The 23,968-nt window shown below is 44.1% G+C and overlaps 2 protein-coding genes across 2 annotated transcripts in view; one reads left to right on the top strand and one right to left on the bottom strand.

Moving 5' to 3' along the window:
* Positions 1-282: 282 nt before the first annotated feature.
* Positions 283-17,110, bottom strand: Chmp5 (charged multivesicular body protein 5). The gene is made up of 8 exons (XM_005361999.2): positions 16,950-17,110; positions 16,058-16,162; positions 15,053-15,099; positions 12,662-12,755; positions 11,998-12,069; positions 6,024-6,132; positions 5,249-5,361; positions 283-970 (listed from the first exon to the last, which is right to left on the bottom strand). The coding sequence occupies exons 1-8, from the start codon at positions 17,016-17,018 to the stop codon at positions 920-922; spliced, it is 660 nt and encodes a 219-aa protein (XP_005362056.1). The 5' UTR covers positions 17,019-17,110; the 3' UTR covers positions 283-919.
* Positions 17,111-17,412: 302 nt separating this feature from the next.
* Positions 17,413-23,968, top strand: part of Bag1 (BCL2 associated athanogene 1) — a gene marked incomplete at its 5' end in the record, with an annotated part of 12,179 nt that continues 5,623 nt past the window's right edge. The window contains 3 exons of the mRNA XM_005362369.2: positions 17,413-17,917; positions 19,100-19,228; positions 22,930-23,012. Coding sequence (XP_005362426.2) covers positions 17,413-17,917; positions 19,100-19,228; positions 22,930-23,012 — 717 coding nt within the window. The remainder of the gene's footprint in view (positions 17,918-19,099; positions 19,229-22,929; positions 23,013-23,968) is intronic.

Here is a 23,968-nt window from a genome sequence, read left to right as displayed (position 1 = left end):
GAGATGGCTCAGTGGTTTAGAGCATTGCCTGCTCTTCCAAAGGTCCTGAGTTCAATTCCCGGCAACCACATGGTGGCTCACAACCATCTGTAATGAGGTCTGGTGCCCACTTCTGGCCTGCAGACATACACACAGACAGAATATTGTATACATAATAAATAAATAAATATTTAAAAAAAAAATGATATCCCCAAGCCCGCGCTGAGGCTGCTATGCCAATGCCACTGGTTAGGCTTAGTTTCTGTAGCGGAGGTTTTAGGCTAAAGTGATGCTACAATTATATCCTTTTGAAAAATATTTATTGAGTATAAATAAATGTCCTATACATTAAATATCAAGAAATATCCATTATTCATTACAAGTCAGGCTATAATACCGAGGGAACCATGGGATCAAAATAGCAACTCATGATCCAGTAGTGACAGTTCATTCCAATGTTAGACAGAGTAATGACTTGCTCACATGACACAGCAAAACCTATCAAAAACCCATCACTTAAACCCACCTATAACACCACAATAGACAATGGTTCTGAAGCATACTATCGACAGTCTCAATCTCATTAATAATCACTACCTTATCAATGTATCAAGTCACACTGAGACTGCACTTACACTACCATAAAGTTTAGTCTCACCCCCTTGTTTATTCCAAATTATTAATGATGAAAATAGGACATACAAAGTCAAAGACTTTTCAGTTAGTCTTTCCTAAGGAAAAAGAAAAAGAATTAAATTTTAGTAAAAGACAGCTTCCCCCAAGCAATGACTCTCTTAACGGAAAAAATTAAGATACAGGAACGGTGCAATCAGCTTTTCCTTCAAAGAAAGGAAAGAAATCTAAATCTGTTTGGCAAATTGGGAAATATCTCCTAGTCCCAGAATCCGTAGTTTTGTCTCATGTGCTGGAATGCTGCAGTCTAGGAGGCTGGAATCTGCGGTAGTCCGAACTCATCCACCAGCACGCCGTCCTGTGAGAAGAAACTGAGGGTCAGTGCTGCTCTCCGACTTGGTAAAAATGATTATTACATTTAGTAAGCAGAAGTCATGTCCAAGCATTTAATCAATCAGAACTAAAATCCCATTCAAAGGTGACAATGAGCCTTTTCATCCAAGGCAAAGGGGCCTGATGAAACAGGCACAGAACTAAAAAGGGTGAAGAACAAAGAGGAGACCCAGACAGAGGAGCGGTGACTGCTAGGGCCAGCGGGAGGGTGAAGTCCTTGCCTCCAGGTACATTATTCTCACTCCCATCTATCCTATCTTTTATAGACCGGAAATCCTTGAAGGGAGGTCTCAGGTGCACAGTTGCTTCCTGTACCACACTCTGCCACTAATCAACCAGGGTCAGCTAAGGGTTCCTCTTCACGGTCATCTGTGTCCTACACTGGAAAGAGCTGGAGATGCAGCACAGTGGAGGAACGCTTGCCTAGCATGTGTGAGGCCCTGTGTTAAAATACCACAGATGCTTCAGGGACTTGTTACTAGGAAACCGAAAGGCGGGTTACAGTAGTGATCACAAAAATAGCTCCAGCGTAATTACTAAAGAGTTGATAATTATATAATTATTTAAAGCAGTTGTGCACCTGGGACTTTTCCTTTTTCTTTTCTTTTTTTTTTTTGGTTTTTCGAGACAGGGTTTCTCTGTAGCTTTGGAGCCTGTCCTGGGACTCCTTTTGTAGACCAGGCTGGCCTCAAACTCACAGAGATCCACCTGCCTCTGCCTCCCGAGTGCTGGGATTACAGGCGTGCGCCACCACTGCCCGGCTGCACCTGGGACTTTTAAGAAGCCAGAGAGGTACTCTGAGCTCAAGGAAGGAGGCAGGGTATGAGGAGAAGCACGTTCACAGAGACCTACAAAAGGCCTACAAAACTACCTGCCTCCCAGCTGTTGCTCCTCACATTTTATAGCGAGAGGAAGTAATGTTCAGAGCTGTGCTGGCTAGTTTGTAACATGACATAAGCTATAGTCCCCTGAAAAGAACCTCCATTGAGAAAATGCCTCCCTCCATAAGACTGGGCTGTAAGCAAGCATGTTGGGCATTTTCTTAATTAGTGCTAGATGTGGGAGAGGCCATCCCTGGGCTGGTGGTCCTGGTGAGCAAGCCATGGGGTGCGAGCCCGTAAGCAGCTCTCTGTGTCAGTTCTTCTCCCCAGGTTCCTGTCCTGACTTCCTTCAGTCATGGTCTACAGTGTGGAAGTGGAAGTCAAATAACACTTTCTTCCCAACTTGCTTTTGATCACAGTGTTTCATCATAGCAATAGTAACCCTAGCTAAGACAAGGAGAAGACACGGATTTCTAATTTGCTCAGAATTCTATGTGAATAAAGGCAGATTTAGGGCTGGACCTTACAGAAAAATTCAGTCAGCGGTACTGCGAGTACTCAGCATGTTTATAGGGAGATCAGATAAAACAGGGGCTATAAATATCCATGACAAATAACACATTAGACTAGCAACATTAACTAAGAGGGAATGGAGTTTTATATTCAGTAAAGTGCTCTGTTTATGATGACAATTGTACAGTATGAGCTAGGGATTAAGTCCTTTACATATAAGGCCTACATGGCTCTAAACAGCAATCACGTGAATACTTCACACATGCAAAGAACAAAAACAAACAGCTAAGTGATCTGTCACAGTGTCAGAAATCCCGATTCTCCTCCTTTGTTGAACTAGGATCTTTCTAATAGTAAGGTTTCCATCCCTGTATTTCCTATATTTCCATATAGGGTTTCATTTATCTCAGGTTAGCTTCCAATTCACTCTGTAGCCAAGGGTAGCCTTGAACTCCTACTCTTCCTCTTCTACCTCCCCAGTACTGGGGTTACAGGCCTGTGGCTGAAAGACCCCCCGCCCAGCTTGTTAAACAACTTAGCACTGGTAACACCATTTTGCAAGGCTTGTACTGAATATTCAGGGTTTTAACAAAGGGCAGTTTAAAAGCTGCCAAAACAAGATAGAGACACCTGTGGCTGGGCCGGGGGAGGAATGGTGAATACCAAGAGAAAAACTCCCTGTCTGCCCTAGACAAGAGCCAAGGCAGCCCATATGTGAATTCTCAGGAACCAGGGACCTTGTCCCGACTTGAACTCAGCCATATTCAAACTGACCAATGAATACCCTGTAACTATGCATCTCGCTTCTGTAACCGTGCTTCTGCTCCCTTTACCCTATAAAAACCTACTACCCCAGCCTGACGGCGCACAAGTCCTCCGAGAGACTTGGACGCCCCAGGTACCTGTGTATCCGAATAAACCTCTTGCTGTTTGCATCCGCACAAATGTCCCAGGCACCCTGCCGCCCGCATGGCTAGCTTAGCTTATGTCCCAAAATAATTACACGGAAACTGTATTTTTTTAATCACTGCCTGACCCATTAGTTCCAGTCTCTTATTGGCTAGCTCTTACATATTGATCTAACCCATTTTTATTATTTTGTGTGGCCCACAAGCTGGCTTACCAGGAATGATCTTAACCCACATCTGTCTGGCGTGGGAGAACCATGGCGACTCTCTGACTCAGCTTCTTTCTCCCAGCATCCTGTTCTGTTTTCTCCGCCTACCTAAGGGTTGGCCTATGAAATGGGCCTAGGCAGTTTTTTTATTAATAAAAAATCACTCCCACATCACAAATGGTCTCGCTGCTCCTTGGGAAGGGTCTCCCCAGACAGAAAGACACTATCTGAGGGTCTTTCAGTGGCCACACACATAATCTATGTGATCTGGGGATCACATGCAGGGCTTGTCCATGCTAGGTAAGCACTCTGTCAACTGAGCTACATTCCCAGTCTTACTTAGTAAGTTTTATACTTAATTTTATACTTCATAGTTTAATCCAATATAATTAGTATGCCCGGAGAGGGACTTTTTCCTTTGTCCCCTCCACTCTCTCAATATTTATTTTATGTGCATGAGTTTTGCCTGCATGCTTTGTGTTTGTGAAGGTCAGAAGAGGGCATTGGATACCCTGGAACTGGAGTTACAGATGGGTGTGAGACAACATGTTGGTACTGGGTATTGAACCCAAGTCCTCTGAAAGAACAGCAAGTACTCAATTACTGAGCTAACTTGCCAGCTTAGGAGTGGGACTCTAATATGACCACTCAAAAGGTAAATAGAGAAGTGGATTGCCTATATGTTCTGCTACTTGAGAGAGGCTAAGGCCAAAGGATTGCTTGGTTCAGGAGTGAAGGATACCTGAGACCCTGTCTCTAATTAACTTAAGAAAACAAAACAAAAAAAAATAGACTGGAAATATAACTCAGTATAATGTGCTTGCCTAACACGTGTGAGGCCCTAAGAATAAATTCCCAGCAAAACACACCACACACACACACACACACACACACACCCTAACACATACTATCAGTAAACAAGGCTCATGCATGTGTCATCAATGCTCTTCTATGGAATGGTAAAACGTGTAAATAGCGCCTAGTGCTAGTTTACAGGCTGATTACATATATAACATGCCACTGTATAGCCGCAGATGGTCTAGAGGCAGAGGCCTGACAGCCTGAACAACCTGATGAGGCCCCGTCTCAAAAGAAGATACAGCTCCAGTGGAAGAGTGCCTGCCCGGCAGGTGTAAGGCCCCCAGTTCCAGGAGAACAAAAACGAAACAAAACATTGTTGAGTCTCAGTGGCTTGTTTTTTTTTTCGAAACAGGGTTTTTCTGTGTAGCTCTGGCTGTCCTAGAACTCACTTTGTAGACCAGGCTGGCCTCAAACTCAGAAATCTGCTTGCCTCTGCCTCCAGAGTGCTGGGATTAAAGGTGTGCTCCACCACTACCCAGTGACTCATTGACATTTTTTATGCAGCTTTTAGTTGCCCAATGCAGGAATACTGGACTTTCAAAAATTCTTAAAATAATGATCAGAGCTACTAAATTTAGGACTATAGTTTAGATTTCCAGTGGTGGATATAAAACCTTTAATATGTTGTGTGGAAAGTCATACTATACATACATACATGCAGGCAAAACTCAGAAAATAAGTAAATCTTAAAAAAGGGAGTCCCGCTAAACAGTGGTGATGTACACCTTTAATCCCAGCACTTGGGGGCAGAGACAGATGTCTGTGAGTTGGAGGACAGCCTGCTCTGCATAGCGAGTTCCAGGATAGGCTCCAAAGCTACAGAGAAACCCTGTCTCAAAAAATCTGTCCTGCCTGTGGCCACATTAGTTATCTGTATGACTGTTTAGACTACAGGCAGTGACCTGAGCAGACTCCTTAGGGAAAACAGTACCTTGTTCTTTGTGTCAGTGGGAACACCTTCCGGAATTGCAGGCGCAGAGGCTGCTTCATCTAAGTAGGAACTATCTTCATCAGCCAGAAGCTCATCGCCCAGTGCATCCAACTCTGAAATTAAACAGGCTTCATCAGAGAAAACTGGCTTCTTTTCCCCAAAAATTAGTCAAATGATTTGTTAATGAGCAAATATAATACAAACGAAAAGGGACTCATCTCTATTTCTTAATCTTTATTTTTTCTATTTTAATTTAAAACTTTTCATTGGGCAATGGTGGCACACACCTTTAATCCCAGCACGTGGGAGGCAGAGGCAGGTAGATCAAACTCAGGGAGATCTGCTTGCTTCTCCCTACTGAGAGCTGAGGTTAAAGGCATACACCACCACCGCCTGGCTTGTCCTGGAACTCTTTATGTAGACCAGGCAGGCCTTGAACTCACAGAGATGGGCTTGTCTCTGCCTCTGCGGTGCTGGGCTTAAAGGCATGCGCCACCATGTCTGGTGTCCTGAGGGGAATTTTTTTTTTTTTTTTTTAGTTTTTCGAGACAGGGTTTCTCTGTAGCTTTGGAGCTGTCCTGGCACTAGCTCTTGTAGACCAGGCTGGCCTCGAACTCACAGAGATCCGCCTGCCTCTGCCTCCCGAGTGGTGGGATTAAAGGCGTGCGCCACCACCACCCGGCCCTGAGAGGAATTTTAACCAGCATTTGGGTGCCGGTCCCAGGCAGTGGCTCCTGAATGACTCTGAAGTTAATGCATACTGCAGAGCACTCACCCGCTTCCAGGTCGTCCTCGTCTAACTCTGGGGTGCCATAGCTGCGACTCAGGGCTTCCTGGATTTCATTTGCATCCTCCATCATATCTTCCAGCTGGTCTTGTAAATCCTATGGAAATATATGACAGGGTTTTCTTTCTTTTTTAGCCTCTTAAAATTAATTGGTTTAATTTGAGGTGACACAGAATCCAGAACACAACAAAGGAGGCATAGCAGGCTCCGGCAGGACTTCAGACTCAGTTTACCTGAAACTCACAGCTGAGTTTAAAGGTGGAAACAGCAGGACTGTATGATTTTGTTTTTAAACTAAAGTTTATTATAATCTTCAGCAGGCTCCAGTATAACATTTCATTCTAGCTACAGGGAGCAAAAGATGTAACAGCAGGGAATCCAGGATTTAAAGAGGAATGGAAAAGTGTCACCGTAATCTTAGGGACAAGGAAAAGCCTACTTTTTGTCAAATTTCTGAATTCCTCTTAGCCTTGGTTTTTTCTTCCCAAGTTTCTTCTGGCCTTCTCACTGTTTCTGCCTGGAAGCCTTCCTATCCATCTTCTTGGCCTGATTTTTGGCTGTTTCAGGGCCTTTTCTTCCACCTTCTTGTCCTGACATGACACCTGTGGCCTCTTCTCCAGACTCTTTTCTGCTGATCCTCATTTTTTTCTTCAAGTGTAAGGAAGCAGTTTTACTGAGAAGTAAACAATGGACCTCTGTAGCAGGTAAGTAAGGATCCCAAAAATGGGTTTACCATGACAAGGTAAGGTTTCCACTTAGGAATGAGAACTAAAATTTAATTTTTAAATTGTATTTATTTATGCACATACATGCGTGCTTGTGTTTGTGTGTGTGTGCACGTATATGGGAGCATGTGCCATCAGTGCACAAGTCAGGACAATTCTGGGAGTTTCCTCCTCTCACCTGTGGATCCCAAGGACTGAACTCAGGTCCACCAGGCTTGGTGTCAAGCTCACCTGCTGGGCCAGATCACCGGCCCCAAATGAGAAATTATAAACTCCATAACTGTCAGGTCCCGTTCTACATGACAGTAGTCAGAAACAGGCTTAGTCAACCAAGCACGGATGCTCCAAAGGACTCCTGAGGATCCCCCCCCCCCCTTTTTGAGACAGAATCTTATGTGGCCCAGTTTGAGCTCAAATGCACTTTGTAACTAAGGGCGACCTTAAATCCCTCATTCTCCTGCCTCTACTTATCAAGTTCTGGGATTACAGGTGTATGCTACTAGGCCTGACTTCTGGCTTCTACTTTTCTTTTCTCTTAGTACTTAGAAATGAACTTTGATGGTGGTGGTACTGGAACCAACTGGTACTGTGCATGCGAGGTAAGTGCTCTAACACTGAGTTACCACCCCAGTTCGAATCTTGCAATACTTAGTGAGAAGCACTATCAGCCTTCCTGGGCTGGAGAGACGGCTCAGCGGTTAACAGCACTACTGTCTTGCTCTTTTAAATGATCAGCATTTGTTTCCTAGCACCCACATGGGAGCTTACAACAGTCTAGTCTGTGCCTCCCCACCCTGGGTCTGGATCATGGTTGGCAAGTACTCTACCCTCATTTAAAAAAAATGGGATGATTGGGCTAAGAGATGGCTCATGGTCACGATCACATACTGTACCTCTAAGGCCCTGAGCTCGAGGTAATAGCTTTAATATGGGACCTGGTTCCCTCTTCTGGCCTCAAAGGACAATTGCACTTACATACACAAACCCCTCCTCAGACAAATATGCATATACATAATTATGTTCTTAAAAAAACTGGAGAAATGTTTCAGCAGTTAAGAGCATTTGCTGCTCTAGCAGAGGACCTGGGTTGCATTCCCAGAACCCACATGACATTCACAACCATCTATAACTCTAGTTCCAGGGGATCCGATGCCTCTTCTGGACTTCAAAGCTACCAGGCATACACACAGTGCACATACAGATATGCAGACAAAACACTCATAATGCATTAAATAAAAGTAAACTTTTTTAAATTTCATGTGACTACTGTAAGATTTATTGCAATAATGTATATAAAATAGTACTTAGTTTAAGGCCAGCCTGGGCAACTTAGTGAGACCCCATCTAAAAAACTAATAAATAAATTTTAGAAAGTCAAAAAAAGAGGTGAGGCACGAACAAGGCCCTATGTTCAATCTGTAATACCACCACCACCAACAACAACAACAAAATTTTAAAAATTAAAAAAATAAAACCCAGGTCAAACATCAGTATATTCTTCATATATAGAGGGGATATGGCCACTGCTCACAGGGCAGCAGGTCTTACTCAGCACCACTGTTTCCTGGAGGAGGCGTGGGGTCCTTGTGCTCTCAGATAAGCGCTAGGGTTACCAGGAGTGTTAAACACGCAGGGCTGTCTCTTCATAGGGAGAGATGGATAACATATTTTTGGCCCAGAAGGCTGGGAACAGAGGGGTTAACGGCCTGGTGACCTCTGCACTGTCACAGGGCACAAGGCTCTCCGACCCTTCCTTAGTTAATCTGTAGAACCTATCTACGTGAAAGAGGCCACTTGCATTTCATGAGAGTTTTGATGCAGTCATGTCTTAAGCTTTGTTGTGCACACAGGACTGAGTTAATTAGTATCAGGAAAGTTTTTCCAGATTGTGCTGTGCCTGAAACTAACTACCCGGTGTCAGAGTCTGAACCAACGTTGGCTGAGTTGTGTTGAAGTAGACTTCCTTCTTGCCTCTCCTGCTGGCCATGGCATTTTCAGAGACCCCCCACCCCCAATTTCCAGAGCAACAAGTCATTTGTGAATTCCTTCCTGGCAGCCTAGCTTGTTTTTCCATATGAAAGTGGAGAGACCACAAAGTAGAATGCACTTCTGTACACCTGGGTGTCAAACCCCAAGTGCACATGCGTCATCCTGCGACGAGAAGCATTGCTGAAACACTCACCAAGGAGGAAAGTCACAGAAGGCGGAGTCAAATCAGGTTTATGGTGCTACATATCAAGAAGTCTCCCCAGCTAGGCATGGAGTTCTAACACTTTGAGGCTGAAGCAGGAGGATTGTCGTGAGTTCTAGACCAGTCCCACATACATGGTAAGACCCCGTGTCCAAAATGTATGTGTGTGTGTGTTGTGTGTGTGTCTGTTGGTTCTCAATCATTTGACGAGTAAGATTGCTTTTTAATCTTATTTTTATGAACAAGGCCTTGCTTTGTGACCTAGGCTGGCCTTGAACTTATGATTCTTCTGCCTCTGCCTTGTCTTGAGATTACAGGCCTGCAACCACAACACAGCCTATGCATAGGGTTTCTATTTATAGAGTCTAGGTTAGACACAGAAAGAAAAAAAGAAAGTCACCATGCAAAGTATTAATCTATCTTTAAATTCAATACTGCATAAACAAAAACAACTAAACAGAAGGACTACTCTAAAAACTATATTTGCCCTAATGTCTGGGAAAAACAAAGACAAAAAGACTTAAAAAGGGAGTTGGGGTGGGTGGGAGAGACAGAGAGGGCTCAGTAGTTAGGAGTGTGTACTGCTCTTGCTCAGGACCTGAGTTCAGCTTCTAGAAGACAGATCACAACCACCTCTACCTCCAGCTCCTGGGATCTGCTGCACTCTTCTGGCCTCCATGGGCACTGTACTCATGTGCACAGACACCAGACACACACACACACACACACACACACACACTGAAAAATAAAAAGACAACTTTTTTGTTTGTTTTTTGAGGCAGAGAATCCCTACATAGCCCTGACTGTCCTGGAACTCCCTGAGTAGACCAGGCTGGCCTCGAACTCACAGAAATCCTCCTGCTTCTGCTTTCCAAGTGCTAGGACTAAAGGTATGCACCACCATGCTGGGCCTGAAGTCTTTTTTTTAAAGGATAAAAACAATTATACATAGAAACAAAAAATGTAAAAGTTAGAGCTATAAAAAAAAAAACTAAAATGTTTTATAATTATATTAGAAAAATAAACCTGAAAAGATTCCAAAGTCTGCAGCTTAGCCAAAAGAAATACACATGCTAACGGGGTCTGTCATGCTGCAGTCCAGTAGGGGCAGAGAAGGGTAATGGGAGAGATGGGGAGACATCCAAAAGCCTGAAGGAAGTTGAATTTGATAGAATACATTGTAATGCTAGCACTGTGGAGGCTGAGGCAGGAGGATTGGGAGGACTGCCACAAGGACAAGGCTAGCCTAGGCGATATAGTAAATTCTAGAAGAGCCTGGGCTACAGAACGACATCCTGTCTCAGGCGCAAAGCAAAGCCTGAACTGGAAAGAGGGTCTAGGGTCAAGAATATGTGCTGCTCTTCTGAGGCCCTGAGTTTAGCATCGTATGAGTCGCTCACAGGTACCTGTAAATTTCACTTCAAGGGTTCCAACATTCTTTTCCGGTCTCAGAAGAGATTGCACACACATGCAAAAACCCATACATAGACATACATATACACACACACACATACATACATATTTACAGACAAAATTAAAGTCTTAAAAAAAAAAATTACCACCACTCCCCCTTCCCTGCCAACAGGCAGTGGTGGTGGCACATGTCTTTAATCTCAGAACTCAGGAGGCAGAGGAGGTGGATCTCTGAGTTTGAGGCCAGCCTGGTCTACACAGTGAGTTCCAGGGCAGCCAGGGCTACACACAGAGAAACCCTGTCTCAGAAAATAATAATAATAATAATAAAAACAAAACCCCAAACAACAACAAAACCCCCAAGAAAGGAAGCCAGAATAAGCAAAGGTTCTCTTATGTTCACATTAAACAGCTCTCACTGAACCCACAGGAGAGGTGCCACAAGTCCATAATCCACACATATGGAAGGTTGAGGCAGGAGAAGGCCAGCACACATAGTAAGATAGGCTAGCCTGGGCTGCAAAACAAGATCTTGTCTCAAATACAAAACAACACTACAAAGAGTACTACCCAACTTTTAGGGACTAGTAAGCTGTAAATGGTATTATACAAATGAGCACACAGGATATTGTTCCCAGTGAATTTCCTGAAAGCTGTAACAATGCCTAATGCCACGTAAACAGAGACTTGGGAATGACTAGGATCGCTCAAGGGCCGTGTAAGGCGGCAGTGGAAAGGAGTAAGGCAGGGGACCAATGCCCTCGACTAGAACAGTATGGCATCACCTTTAACCTTTAAATACTTCCTGGGCCTCAAGTATGGTAATGTATCTTCAAGGCAATGGGGATAAAGACTGAAAGAACAAAATTAAATCCCTTCCTCCAAGGCAAGAGGGGTTCTAAACAGAGGGTAAACATTGTGCCATAGATGTAGGAAGGAGCCTTTTCCCTTTGGCAGGCCACTATGTTCTCCCCACCAGCTCCGCCTGCCACATGAAATGCTCACTCCTGCCAAGCCAGCTCCACCTGCCACGTGGAATGCTCACTCCCACCTCCTCTGCCTGCCACGTGGGATGCTCACTCCCACCTCCTCTGCCTGCCACGGGGGATGCTCACCTGGGAGCTGACTGAATAGCCAGGCTTACAGGCCTTACCTTCCTGACCAAATCCTCGACCCCAAAGGAAATGGTAACTTCAAGAAGCTAGTAATTAATTACCAAATGGAAAGAAAATTCCTCAAAATACTAGAAAAGAAATTGTGTAAACCAATTACATACACATACATACTCATTTAACATCATGGTGTACACTCTACTCTTAGCACTTAGAAGGCTGAGGCAAGGTTCAAAGCTAGTCTGGGCTTCTTTGCAAGTTTTTTTTGGGGGAGGGCACAATACTCGGAGACAGCTCACAAATCTCACCTGTATAATAACTGTGTGTGGTTATTATGGGATCTCTGCATTAGCAGTGAGGAAACTGAGGCCTTTAGCATCCTTCCCTTTCCAGAAGTCACTGCACTAGTAAACAGCAGGCCCGGAGTTCATCCCCTTTCTCTGTATTCCTCGCCACAAACGTTATTCTCAACCTTGCAGTAACAAGTACACACATCTTGAAAAAGCCAGCAGACAGCTCACCTCAATCTGTTCAATTTTGACTTGCTTGTATGCCTTCTTCATTTCCTTTACTCCCAGTTTCATGGCATCCACCTAAGGAAGGGTAGAAGAAAGCACAACATATTTGCTGTTTTATTTTGAAGTACCAAGGATTTGAACCAGGACCTCATACATACATAACCATTCTGCCATTGTGTTACATCACAGCCCTAAAAACACACTGTTTTGAGAAGTCATGTTTGTGCTGGAGAGGTGGCTCAGTCATGACAAGCATTTGTTGCTCTTGCAGAGGACCTGGGTTTGATCCCAGCATCCACATGCTCACCACCATCTCCAGCTCCAGCTCCAGGGGCTCTGATGCTCTCTTCTGACTTCTCTGACACTAGGCACGCAAGGCACTCAACAAACATGCAGGCAAAGCATACAAACACATAGTCATGTTTGCTAAACATCATTTAAAAACCATGGGAAAGTGTATGAGATTTAAAAATTAAAATAGAGCTGAAAGGAGGTGGCACACGCCTTTAACCCCAGCACTTGGGAGGCAGAGCCAGGCAGATATGAGTTTGAGGCCATCCTGGCCTACAAAGTGAGTTCCAGGACAGCCAAAGATACACAGAAAAACCCTGTCTCAAAAAACAAAACAAACAAACAAATTAAAATGGGAAAAGTGCTTTGGGCATACCGTGGTCCTGGTGTCCTTCAGAGACTGAATGGTGTAGTTAGCCTGCTCCATGTTAAAGGACTGCTGGGCAAGGTTGTCTCGCTGCTGCTCATACCTTCGTGGAGACAGTGAGAATTAGAAACGGGAGACAGACAAACTCTTAGGAAGGAAGACCCTCAAACTAAATACGGGAATTTTCTCAAACAAACCAAAAACTAAAGCCAAAACCATTAAAAACTACCCACTCCAACAAAGCCCCTCCAAACCTTTTTCCCTTGAATGTTTCTGAATTTTAACTATTCCCACTTAACAACATATTATTTGTTTCTTTTTTCTATTTCTTGAAAAAGGGTCTTGTAATCCAGGTCAGCCTCAGACTTGTAGTGACCCGCCTGCTGAGCTCCCCAAATCCTGGTAAAGCAGGTGTCTGCCACTGCTCCTGTCTGCACTGTATCTTCTTACATCTTATTCATAGCTTTCTAATTATTTCCCAAGATGAATTCTAAGAAGTGGAACTCTTGGGGCAAAGGGGAAGATTATTTTTTAAGGTTTTTCATACATATAGCTATATGTTTTTCAGGTAGACTCGAAGTGCACTTAAGGACACTTTAATAATCCTGTATTCATAATGAGGCTATACATCGGACTTAATGTAAATCGGATGTCTGATACTAGAAATACTGATACTTTAAATGTCTGATACTCTTTAAAGTTTTCTATCCAATTATAATATTATGTCAAAGACTTATGTCACCATGATTTTTTTCTTCTTCAAGACAGGATTTCTCTGTGTAGCCCTGGCTGTCCTGGAACTCGCTCTGTAGAACAGGCTGGCCTCAAACTCAGAGATCTGCCTCCCTCTGCCTCCCTAGTGCTGGGTTTAAAAGCATGTGCCACCACGCCCAGCTGTCACCATGATTTTTACATAACATTTGGAAACCATTTAACTAACAGCAGAAAAATAGGTAATTCATGATCCAGGCAAGCAGCAGATGACTCCATTAAGTTAGGCAGGGTGGCACATGGTTCTAATCCCAGTACTGGGAAGCTGAGTCAGGGGATTAGAGCTGGAGGCCAGTCTTGGCACATAGCAAGACCATATCTCTAAACATAGAAATAGGGGGCTGGAGAGATGGCTCAGAGGTTAAGAGCATTGCCTGCTCTTCCAAAGGTCCTGAGTTCAATTCCCAGCAACCACATGGTGGCTCACAACCATCTGTAATGAGGTCTGGTGCCCTCTTCTGGCCTGCAGGCAGACACACAGACAGAACATTGTATACATAATAAATAAAAAAAAAAAAGAAGTTGGCTGATAAACATAGAAACAGGAAAAAAATATAAAGTGGAAAAGAATAGCTTATATAGAAGACACATTATAATTTTAGTTTCCTACGAATCTAGATAAATTTTCTTGATATATTTTCCAAGTTTCTGCAATAAATCTATATTCCCCCCCCTTTTTTTAAAAAAAAAAAAGGGGTTTGTTTTTTTTATATCTTTTTTGAAGCAGGAACTCATATAGCCCAGGATGGTCTAGAATTTACTAGCCAAGAATAGCTCTGAACCTCTGATATTTTTGCCTTCACACCCAAGCGCTAGGTTTACAGGTGCATGCCACCATACTCAGTTTATTTATTTACTTAATTTTAGATAGGGTTGCATGTAGCCAAGGCCAGCCTTGGTTCCTCTATGAAGCCAAGGCTCATAGGTTCCTGGTCCTTATTTCCCTACCTCCTACGTGCTAGGATTATAGGCCTATGCCATTGAAGCCAACTGTATTTCTTCTATAAGAAAAACAAAATACTTTAAAACTAACTGCCACTAAGAAGGTAATATTAAAACACATCTTGGCCATTGTAGGCATTATTAGCTTTTTCCGATGGGATTTAATATAAAAAAATGAAAGACAGCATCCGATATGTTACAAAGTCATTTCAAAGTTGGAACAGAGTTGTCGACAATTTTTCTGGTTTCCTACAAGCTGAGTATGTTCTGCTTCTACAACTCCCCGGATGACCTCACAGACTGAGCAGTCCTCGGGGGGGAACACCAGATATTAACTGGGTTTTGCACAAACACCGGGACACAGTAACTGAAAACCAATTGTGGGCCTGTACATTTGTCCTGCTGCGAGAGAGCACATACTTAGCACCCTAACTTTACAAACAAAACCTAGAAGACCATACTAACTAAGCAACGGGAAAGCCAAGCCATATGGCCAGCCATAGTCATAGTCGCTAGCACCACATGGCTACCTAAGCTTAAGTTAGTAACATTAAACAATGGAAGATTATGGAAATTTGCAATGAAATCAAGAATACTTAGAAAATGATATGAAAGCAGCAAAGAATGAAGACCTTTTTGCTTTTGGCTTAAACTGTTCTTAGAAAAGAGATGGTGCATATGACTTACATCCGCTTTTGCTTTAAAACCCTCAGGGCTTTCTGTTTGACCATGTTCTGAGGAGAAAAACAGATTTAATAAAAAAGGGGAACACATGGCAAAAGAAATCTCCCAATGTTCAAACTCGTGTGCCTATTTGCTTTCTTCTTCAAAAGGGCAGACAAAGAGGCTCCTTATCTACTTTTCCCCTAAGCACAGGTAACTCTAATGTCTAGTTAGTAAGCCTCGGCACCCTTTGCACCCCACACCTCAGTGTCCTGAACCACTCTCCCTTTCCCTGATGTACCCACTGCCAGCCCCAACTGTGCCCACTGTGTCTCTTCAGTCGCCTTCAATTTAAACACAACGTTCAACCTCTACCATGTCCTCATGTTAGAAACAGCTTACAACAACCTCGAAATCTCTCCCTTCTAGAAGCTGAGAACCTCTACATAAACTTTGTTTCCTCTTTCTGTTGGCTCTTCATGCACATTTACCAAACGCTACTATATTCTAGGCATGATGCCATGTAGGTGACTTGTTATTTAATCCTCACACTACAACGGACGTGTTATTTTCATTTCACAGAGAAAATTGAGGCTGAGTGATGCATTGGTTCACACTGTTAATAAGTTATGAAGCTGGAAAAAAAAAACAAGATAACTATATATCCATAGTCTATTAAACAGCGATAGTATTAAAACACTGGTCCTACAAGCTAATTCTGTACTTTTTCCTGGCCTGCCATTGTATTATATCTATCCCAGTCTGAGCAGCCTGACCACACCCAAATTCTGAGTACAACCAAGCCCTCATCTCCAGAGACCTATTAGAACATATCAATTCTCATTATCATTAAATAAAGACCAGCATCTTCTATCTACCACATTAAAACCAGCCTCCTCTTGTATCTGGCTGTACTCCCTTTCCTGAAGAGTATATATCCGTACATGTATACACACCACGCTGTATTTTTCTGCATCCTCCCACCACTGCCCCACACAGTACTTCCTATAGCAGTCAACATTAACCTACCTTGGCAGGACCCTCTCTCATCTTCTTCATTTGGTCCTTATATTTCACTAGCTCAGCATCCAACCGGGAAATCTTTTTGTCAATGGATTCTGCCCTGCTATCCACCTTGGAGGAAAATGTCAAATGTAGTGGTAATTATTATAATATATTTACACTGGAAGGGGCAGGAGGAGAGCGAGGAATACGGATGAAGAGGAGAAAACAAAGGAAGGATATAGCAAAGAGTGGAAAACAGTGGTTTGCTGAAGGATGGGGAATACCAGCCAGAATAATCGGAAGAGGCTTTCATCAACTCTCTCCCACCTCCCAGATTCTCCCGCGAGAAAATAACTTGGGAATCACTGGGTTGGTTGAGTTTTCCCAAGTGGGAGACTCGTCAGTTTGGGGACTCAACATGAAGGTGTATGGAATGAGCCAGTGGACACAGGGTACGATGAGATCTAATGCCATTTCCGAAATCAGGTTTAATCTGGAGGGGCCAAGGTTCAGAATTTTGTGCTACTCAGATCCATGACTAAGGTATAGATAGATATGTTAACCCTGACCGGGGCGAGGAAAGAGGAATGAGAAAAGGATTGGTAAGAGACCTGATTGGACGAGGTGGGGTGTATGAACCAGGAAGGGCAGGTTGGAATGTGAGGACCAAAGCGAGAAAGAAGGGATGGGACGCAGGGGGCATCAGAAAGGGTTTTAAGTGCAGTAAGGGCGAGGCAGTGATGAACTGTCAGAGTCTCTGGTTTGTGGGGTCAGGAATGACTTGGAAAACAGGAATGAAAGGGGTGAGGATGGAGAAGACTGAGGTTTAATGGGCCCGAACCAGGAATGGGGTGGAGTAGGAATTCGGTACGGGCCGGTCGGAGTTGAGTCTAGGTATACAAAGTCAAATGCTCACTGTCCCAATGCAGTCAGTCAGGCTAGGCGGCGGAGCCTTAGGTTTCGCTTTTCCGAAGAATCGGTTCATCTTGGCTGGCGGCGAAGAAACCCAAACACTGGAGGAAAACCAGAAACGGAAGCGTATTCGCTCCGGTTTCAGTTTCCGGCCCCCCCCCCTCCAGGCGCAAGCGCAGAGGGCTCGCTGGAGTTTCCCAATCCTTTTTCCGGGTTTTCAGCTCCTCCTGCTAGAGAAGGAGCGTAGAGCTCTGGGAGAGGTGGAAAGACTTCTGGGGGCGGGACTTGGGGGAGGGATGGGGCGGTGCCTCGGTCAAGTGGGTGTGGCTTAGACGCAGCTGGACGGATAGGGCGGGGCCCTGGAGCGGGGTCAGTTCCGAGGGCGTGGCGAGCAGATGGGGTGGGGTCAGTGAGTAGTAGGGCGGGGTTGCAAGGCTGCGCCGTCGACGGCCACCGCGGGGCGGTGAACAAACGCGGGCCTGGCGGATCGCAGCAGCCCTCGGAGACCGCGAGGGGACCGGGAGCCGCTGGGACTCCGGCTGCGCGTCCCTCGGCCTGGCCGGGAGTCGCGCCAGTCGGAGCCCCTGGCCGAGCGCGGCTCGCCTCCCTCTCAGCGTTCCTCTGTCCGCAGTGCAGCCAGCGGGTATGACCGATCCACCAGGGGCGCCGCCGCCGCCGGCGCTTACTTGCCGCGGATGAAGAAGAAAGTCCGTCCCCGCTCTGCTCAAAGCGAGAAGGTGGCTCATTGCAGGGATTTGATCAGGGGTAAGAAAGCGACCCGCAGCAAGAAAGGGACCGGGACCAAGGAGGTGACCCAGTTAGAGGAGGTGATCACGATCGACGAGGCGACCCAGACCGAAGAGGTGGCCGTGGCCGAAGAGGTGACCCAGACCGAGGGCATGGCCCAGATTGAGGAGATGGTCCAGACCGAGGAAATGGAAACAACTGGGGTTAGCGTGACCGTCACCCACAGTGAGTACCAGGATGGGCTCCGTAGGTAGGGTTGGGATCGGTGAATTTGGCCACCTGTAGCCAAGCATGGGCTCTTGGCTATGTTCTTGTGGATGGTTTGTTTTTGCCTGGGTCTAGTGTCAGGACATCTTTCCGTGTGGCCAGTTTGTTTTGTCCCTGGACATCTGTTAGACCCTCTATTTTGGAAGCGTAGTTGAGTGTGTGTCGTCAGTAATAAAGTGTCAGTCTTGTATTTGGCCACCTTGTGTGTGGAACTCTTGTGGTTCTGGACATCTACCTGTAAGTCTGAACTTACCTTTTCGGGCTGTTCATAACTTGCCTAGTACCTTCTGTATTGAATGTCACAGAACCGCAGGTTCAGTGGGCGGTGGGGTCCAAGAGTTACTCTCTGGACACCTGGTGAAATTAAAACAGAACCAATCATTGGAAAGTACACGAGAAAGCTGGATCCGTGAGATTTCCTTAGAACCAGGCAGTTAGGAAAGAACCACATACTTTGCCATCTGGAAACCATGATTCTGTGTCCAGCAGCTTTGAGTGACCTTGAGATGGACGTCTCTTTTTTTAAAGGCCTCTGATTTCTGGTCTGTGAAGCACAGATGGGAACTAGGGCTCCTTCTGACCTTGGATCAATTGGGAGAGTAGTCTAATAAGCTGGACCTGGACTCCACCTACTTAGGAAAGAATCGGCACCTGTGTTTTTAAAAAATGGATTTATTCGTTTGTCTTTACTAAGCACTAATTATGGTGTACTTGGGTGTGCCCAGTAAGAAAGACATGCAGGACAACAGCCCCTTGCGGGTGAATCGGGAGACAATAGGGAGTCAGGCAGCTGTGGTGGAAAGTGTGGACTTTGGAATCAACTAGATCTAAGGGCTGATCCTGCTCTGCCAACTGAAGGTTTCCCCCAAGGAGGTCTATATTAGACTGATAGCGGCAGTATGGTGCTGTCCTGGGATTTTAAGATAGGGCATGCAACAAGTCTTGTATAATTATATATGTGTAATTGCATACAATTGCATGCAAGTGTGACTCTAGCTGGGGCCATAGCTCAGTGGTAGAGCCTTTCCCAGCAAGCTCAAGGCACTGAATTCCATCCTCAACACCATAAGACAGCATCAGCTTACTTTTCGGTTTATGTGAAAGCGTTGTCTTCATTGAATGCTTTTTCTTTCCCTCCAGGCAATGAGAGGTATGACCTTCTTGTTACCCCACAGCAGGGTAATAGTGAACCACGTGTGCAAGATCTAGCTCAGCTTGTGGAAGAGGCCACGGGGGTTCCACTGCCTTTTCAGAAGCTCATATTTAAGGGTAGGTGCTTCTCATTTGTTTTTGAGTACTTATGGCCAAAGGACAGATTTCATTTTATTTATTTGTTTGTTATTTTAGTTTTCGGAGACAGGGCTTCTCTGTGTAGTCCTGGTTGTCCTGGACCTCACTCTGTAGACCTGGTTGGCCACGAATTCAGAGATCCGCCTGCCTCTGCCTCCTGAGTGCTGGGATTAAAGGCATGTGCCACCACCACCCTGTAAGGACAGATTTTAAGTTGCTTAGTCCTACCTACTGGTGACTTTCAGTTTTCTGTGTATGAATGTGTGCATAGGTGTTTTGCCTGACATACATGTCTGTGTACGACATTTGTGCAGTGCCCACGAAGGCCAGGAGATGGTGTCAGCTTCTCTGGAACTGGAGTTACAGATGGTTGTGAGCTACCATGTGGGTGCTGGGACCTGAACCCTGATGTTCTGTAAGAGCCGCAAATGCTCTTAACCACTGAGCTATATCTCTAGCCCCATCTTTCAGTTTTCAAAGCAGAACCATTTTCTTTCTTTCATTCATTTACCAGGTATTTATTTATTTATTTATTTATTTATTTATTTATTTATTTATTTATTTTTTTAAATATTTATTTATTTATTATGTATTCTGCGTGTATGCCTGAAGGCCATAAGAGGGCACCAGACCTTATTTCAGATGGTTGTGAGCCACCATGTGGTTGCTGGGAATTGAACTCAGGACCTTTGGAAGAGCAGGCAATGCTCTTAACCACTGAGCCATCTCTCCAGCCCTTACCAGGTATTTATTAAGGACCTGCTCTAACTAGACATTGCAAACATCTGGATGAGTATCAGATTTGGGGTAACATGATGACAGATGTTAACCTTTTTTTGAGAAAACATATGGACAGCCGTCCCCATTATATGTTCTGCATGATTGTATTGAAGTTACTACTAAGTAAAGTCACCTCAGTTGCCCAATATCTGATTTGTTAGTATGACAGCAGAGATAGTGTTCTTGCCAGTACTTGACATAGTACTGATTAGAGAGGCTTTGAACAAACTGAACAGGAGCCTGGATGGACAAGGTGTGTTTATGATGCTGGTGCTGATTTCTGAGGCACTAACTCCTCCCCACCCCTCCTATCCTTGGCCTCCCCACTCCCATAGAACCCGTTATTCTAGTACATGATAGGGCCAGATTTATCTCATTAGGTTTCGGTCATTGTAAAGAATTTAATAATGAACATTATGGCAAGGGCGTAACTTTAGAGTATAGTAATAGGAAGCATTTTATGTATATTTCATAGCATAGATCTTTGCCTTTTTCTTGGTGGGAAAGTGATAGTTTCCTAGAGCCCAAGCCATCTCGGAACTGATTATGAATGACCATGCCCCATGTCTTTTCTTTTTTAAATAATTTAATTTTCTGAATTAGACACTAGAAACGTATCTTTCAAAGTTGAGTATGGTAACACGCACCTATAACCCTAGTACTCTGGAGACGCAGGCCAGCTCCATGTCAACCTGGGTAATAAGTCAGACTCTGCCAGAGAGAAAGGGGAGGGGGAGAGGAACAGAGAATGGCAAGAGATCAAGTTTCAAAACAGAAAGCATAAAGAAGAAATGTTCTCGTGGATAACGCTACTTGTTAATTTTTAAAACTGTTTTTATTGAGCTATATATTTTTCTCTGCTCCCCTCCCTCCTTCTTCCTCCCTTCTTCCCTCTTCCTTCTTCCCCCCTTCCCTTCTACCATCTCCCATGATCCCCATGTTCCCAATTTACTCAGGAGATCTTGTCTTTTTCTACTTCCCATGTAGTTTAGATCCATGTCCTCTTTGTTGTCTAGGTTCTCTGGTATTGTGAATTGTAGGCTTTTTTGTTGTTTGTTTGTTTTGATTTATGTCTAAAAGTCACTTATGAGTGAGTACATATTATATTTGTCTTTCTGGGTCTTCCCAATTTTTTTTTAAATGATATTGTGGTTTAATCAAACATGCTAGGCAAGTACCAAACCACTAAGCCCTATCCTCAGCCCATGTATTTTACATTTTCTTTTTATAATATTGAGTTTACCTGCATTCATTGAAATATCCTGAGAAGAAAAGAGCTTTTTTTTTTAAGATTTATTTATTAATTATGTATACAGCATCTGTCTACATGTATCCTTGCAGGCAAGAAGAGGGCACCAAATCTTATTATAGATGGTTGTGAGCCACCATGTGGTTTCTGGGAATTGAACTCAGGACCTCTGGAAGGACAGTCATTGTTCTTAACCCATGAGCCATCTTTCGTCCCCGAAAAGAGCTTTCATGACTATAAAATCTTTTATTTTACAGAAGTGATCTCTTGGGGCTGGAGAGATGGAAACTGTAGCCACATGCACATACCAACATATGCATACAGATATACATTATTAAAAATAAAATAAATCCCCAGAGGTGGTGGTGTATGCCTTTAATCCCAGCACTCGGGAGGCAGAGACAAGAGGATCTCTGTGAGTCTCAGGCCCGCCTGGTCTACAAAGCAAGTACTAGAACAGCCAAAGCTGTTACATAGAGAAACCTTATCTTGAAAAAAAGCAAATAAATAAAGATAAATCTTAAAACCTTTAGGGACTGGAGAGATGGCTCTGCAATTAAGAGCACTGGCTCCTCTTCTGAAGGACCCAGGTTCAATTCCCAGCATCCACATGGAGGCTCTAAACTGGTCAATAACTCCAGTTCCAGGGGATTCCAGTTCCATTGGCATCAGCCACACATATAATGTACAAGCATACATTTAGGCAAAATACCTCTATACATAAAATAATAAAGAATTTTAAAGAACTATGTCTATTATATGAATTATATTAATACTTTGTCCCTGAAAATTATTTTTAATAGTTTTTATATAAATATATTTTGTTATTTGTTTAGGATAAATATCAAGAAATGACATTATCAGATAAAGACATTTAAAAAGAATTCCAATTTATCTTTTTATTGTTAGCAAACATGAAGCTTTTTGTTGGTTTGGTTGGTTTTGGTTCTTTTTTTTTAATATCTTTTAATTTAGTATGTATACAGTATTCTGTCTGTGTGTATGCCTGCAGGCCAGAAGAGGGCACCAGACCCCATTACAGATGGTTGTGAGCCACTATGTTGTTGCTGGGAAATTGAACTCAGGACCTTCTGAAGAACAGGCAATGCTCTTAACCTCTGAGCCATCTCTCCAGCCCTGGTTTTGGTTCTTGAGACAGGGTTTCATTATGTAGTCTGTGCTGGCCTGGAACGTGGTCTTGGTCTGCAGCCCATTCTAGGCTTGAGCTCACAGACATCTGCTTGCCTCTGCCTCCTGAGTGCTCTGAGTAGGTTTCCTCTAGAAGGGCAACCACTGCTCTTAACCATTGCATCTTCTCTCAGACCCCCTTTTAGGTTAGATTTGTATTTCTGTTTTTAAATAACAATAGTTTTATGATAAATTCACACAGTGTATTTGCTCATACTCATTTCCTTGCCTGCGTTTCGCCCCTTCCTCCATTTGAATCCATACAGGGCCTGCCCTGAATGAGGCAGACCTATCAGGGGTCACACCTCAAAGAAAACTGACTCTTTCCTGCAGCTATTCAATGTCAGTAGCGCCACTGCTAGTGGTGGGGCTCCAATCCCACCTCTTTCTCATGTATACTAGCCAAAGTCTAGTTTTAGTGTTGTACAGAGGATACAATTTGGCATGCCTTTGCTTTTTTCAGGAAAATCTCTGAAAGAAATGGAGACACCATTGTCAGCACTTGGAATACAAAATGGTTGCCGAGTCATGCTAATTGGGGAAAAGGTAAATTGCTTTTTTCGTCAAAATTTTAAATCAAATGACTAAAGAACCATACATGATTCAGTATAGAAGACCAAATTGGCCGGGCGGTGATGGTGCTCACTTTTAACTCCAGCACTTGAGAGGAAGAGGAAGTGAACTTCTGCCTTTGAGACCAGCCTGGTCTACATACCGAGTTCAGGACAGCCAGCGCTCCACAGAGCAGTTCTGTCTTGAAAAAAAAAAAACAAAAAACAAAAAACAAAAAAAAAATAAGAGAGACCAAATTGGTTACCCAGGCTCAGCATTGGTGACGTCCCCCTTGAGTGAGGTCTGGTGAGATTACCAGTTTGGTAGGTGCAGTATCTGTGCTTTTCTACTCTGGCAATTAGGCTTCTGCTACCTCGATGTAGTTAAAATGTGCCAGGAGCAGGCTGTACTTAGAATTTTCAGGAGAGCTTTTGTTAGAGCTGTAGACTATGTGGAAGAACTCTTGCTTGGGTCTTAGGAGCTGCCTTCCATTCTACAAGAAGAAAACGCTCTCTGAGTGGGAAGGTTCAGACTGAACTAAGGGGCAAGAGAAAGCGTTGGTGACAGGTGAGAGCTGTGGCCCTGCCCTGCATTGTGACGCAGTGGCACCTGGGGGACTAGGCTTGAGATCTGGCCGTGGAGAAGAATGGACAGTGTCGGGAGTGTAAAAAGCAGGCAGCTGCTGGCTCTGGCTGCCAGCTGTGGGTGAGAGGAAGGAGAAGGGTCTGTGAGAACAGTGTGGGCAGCAGGCAGTACCCATGGTCAGTTTGAGGAAGCTGTAGTAGTTTCAGTTGGAGCTGGCTAAGAGCTGGGAGCCACATCTGGATTCTAGTACGTTCCACCTTTGGGCATTGGGATCTTTTTTTTTTTTTTTTTTTTTTTTGGTTTTTCGAGACAGGGTTTCTCTGTGGCTTTGGAGCCTGTCCTGGAACTAGCTCTGTAGACCAGGC

This window comes from Microtus ochrogaster, linkage group LG5 (assembly GCF_000317375.1).
Source record: "Microtus ochrogaster isolate Prairie Vole_2 linkage group LG5, MicOch1.0, whole genome shotgun sequence".
NCBI classification, from domain to species: domain Eukaryota; kingdom Metazoa; phylum Chordata; class Mammalia; order Rodentia; family Cricetidae; genus Microtus; species Microtus ochrogaster.
Note: the sequence above shows the minus strand (reverse complement) of the source record. Positions and strands in the feature narration are given on the sequence as shown.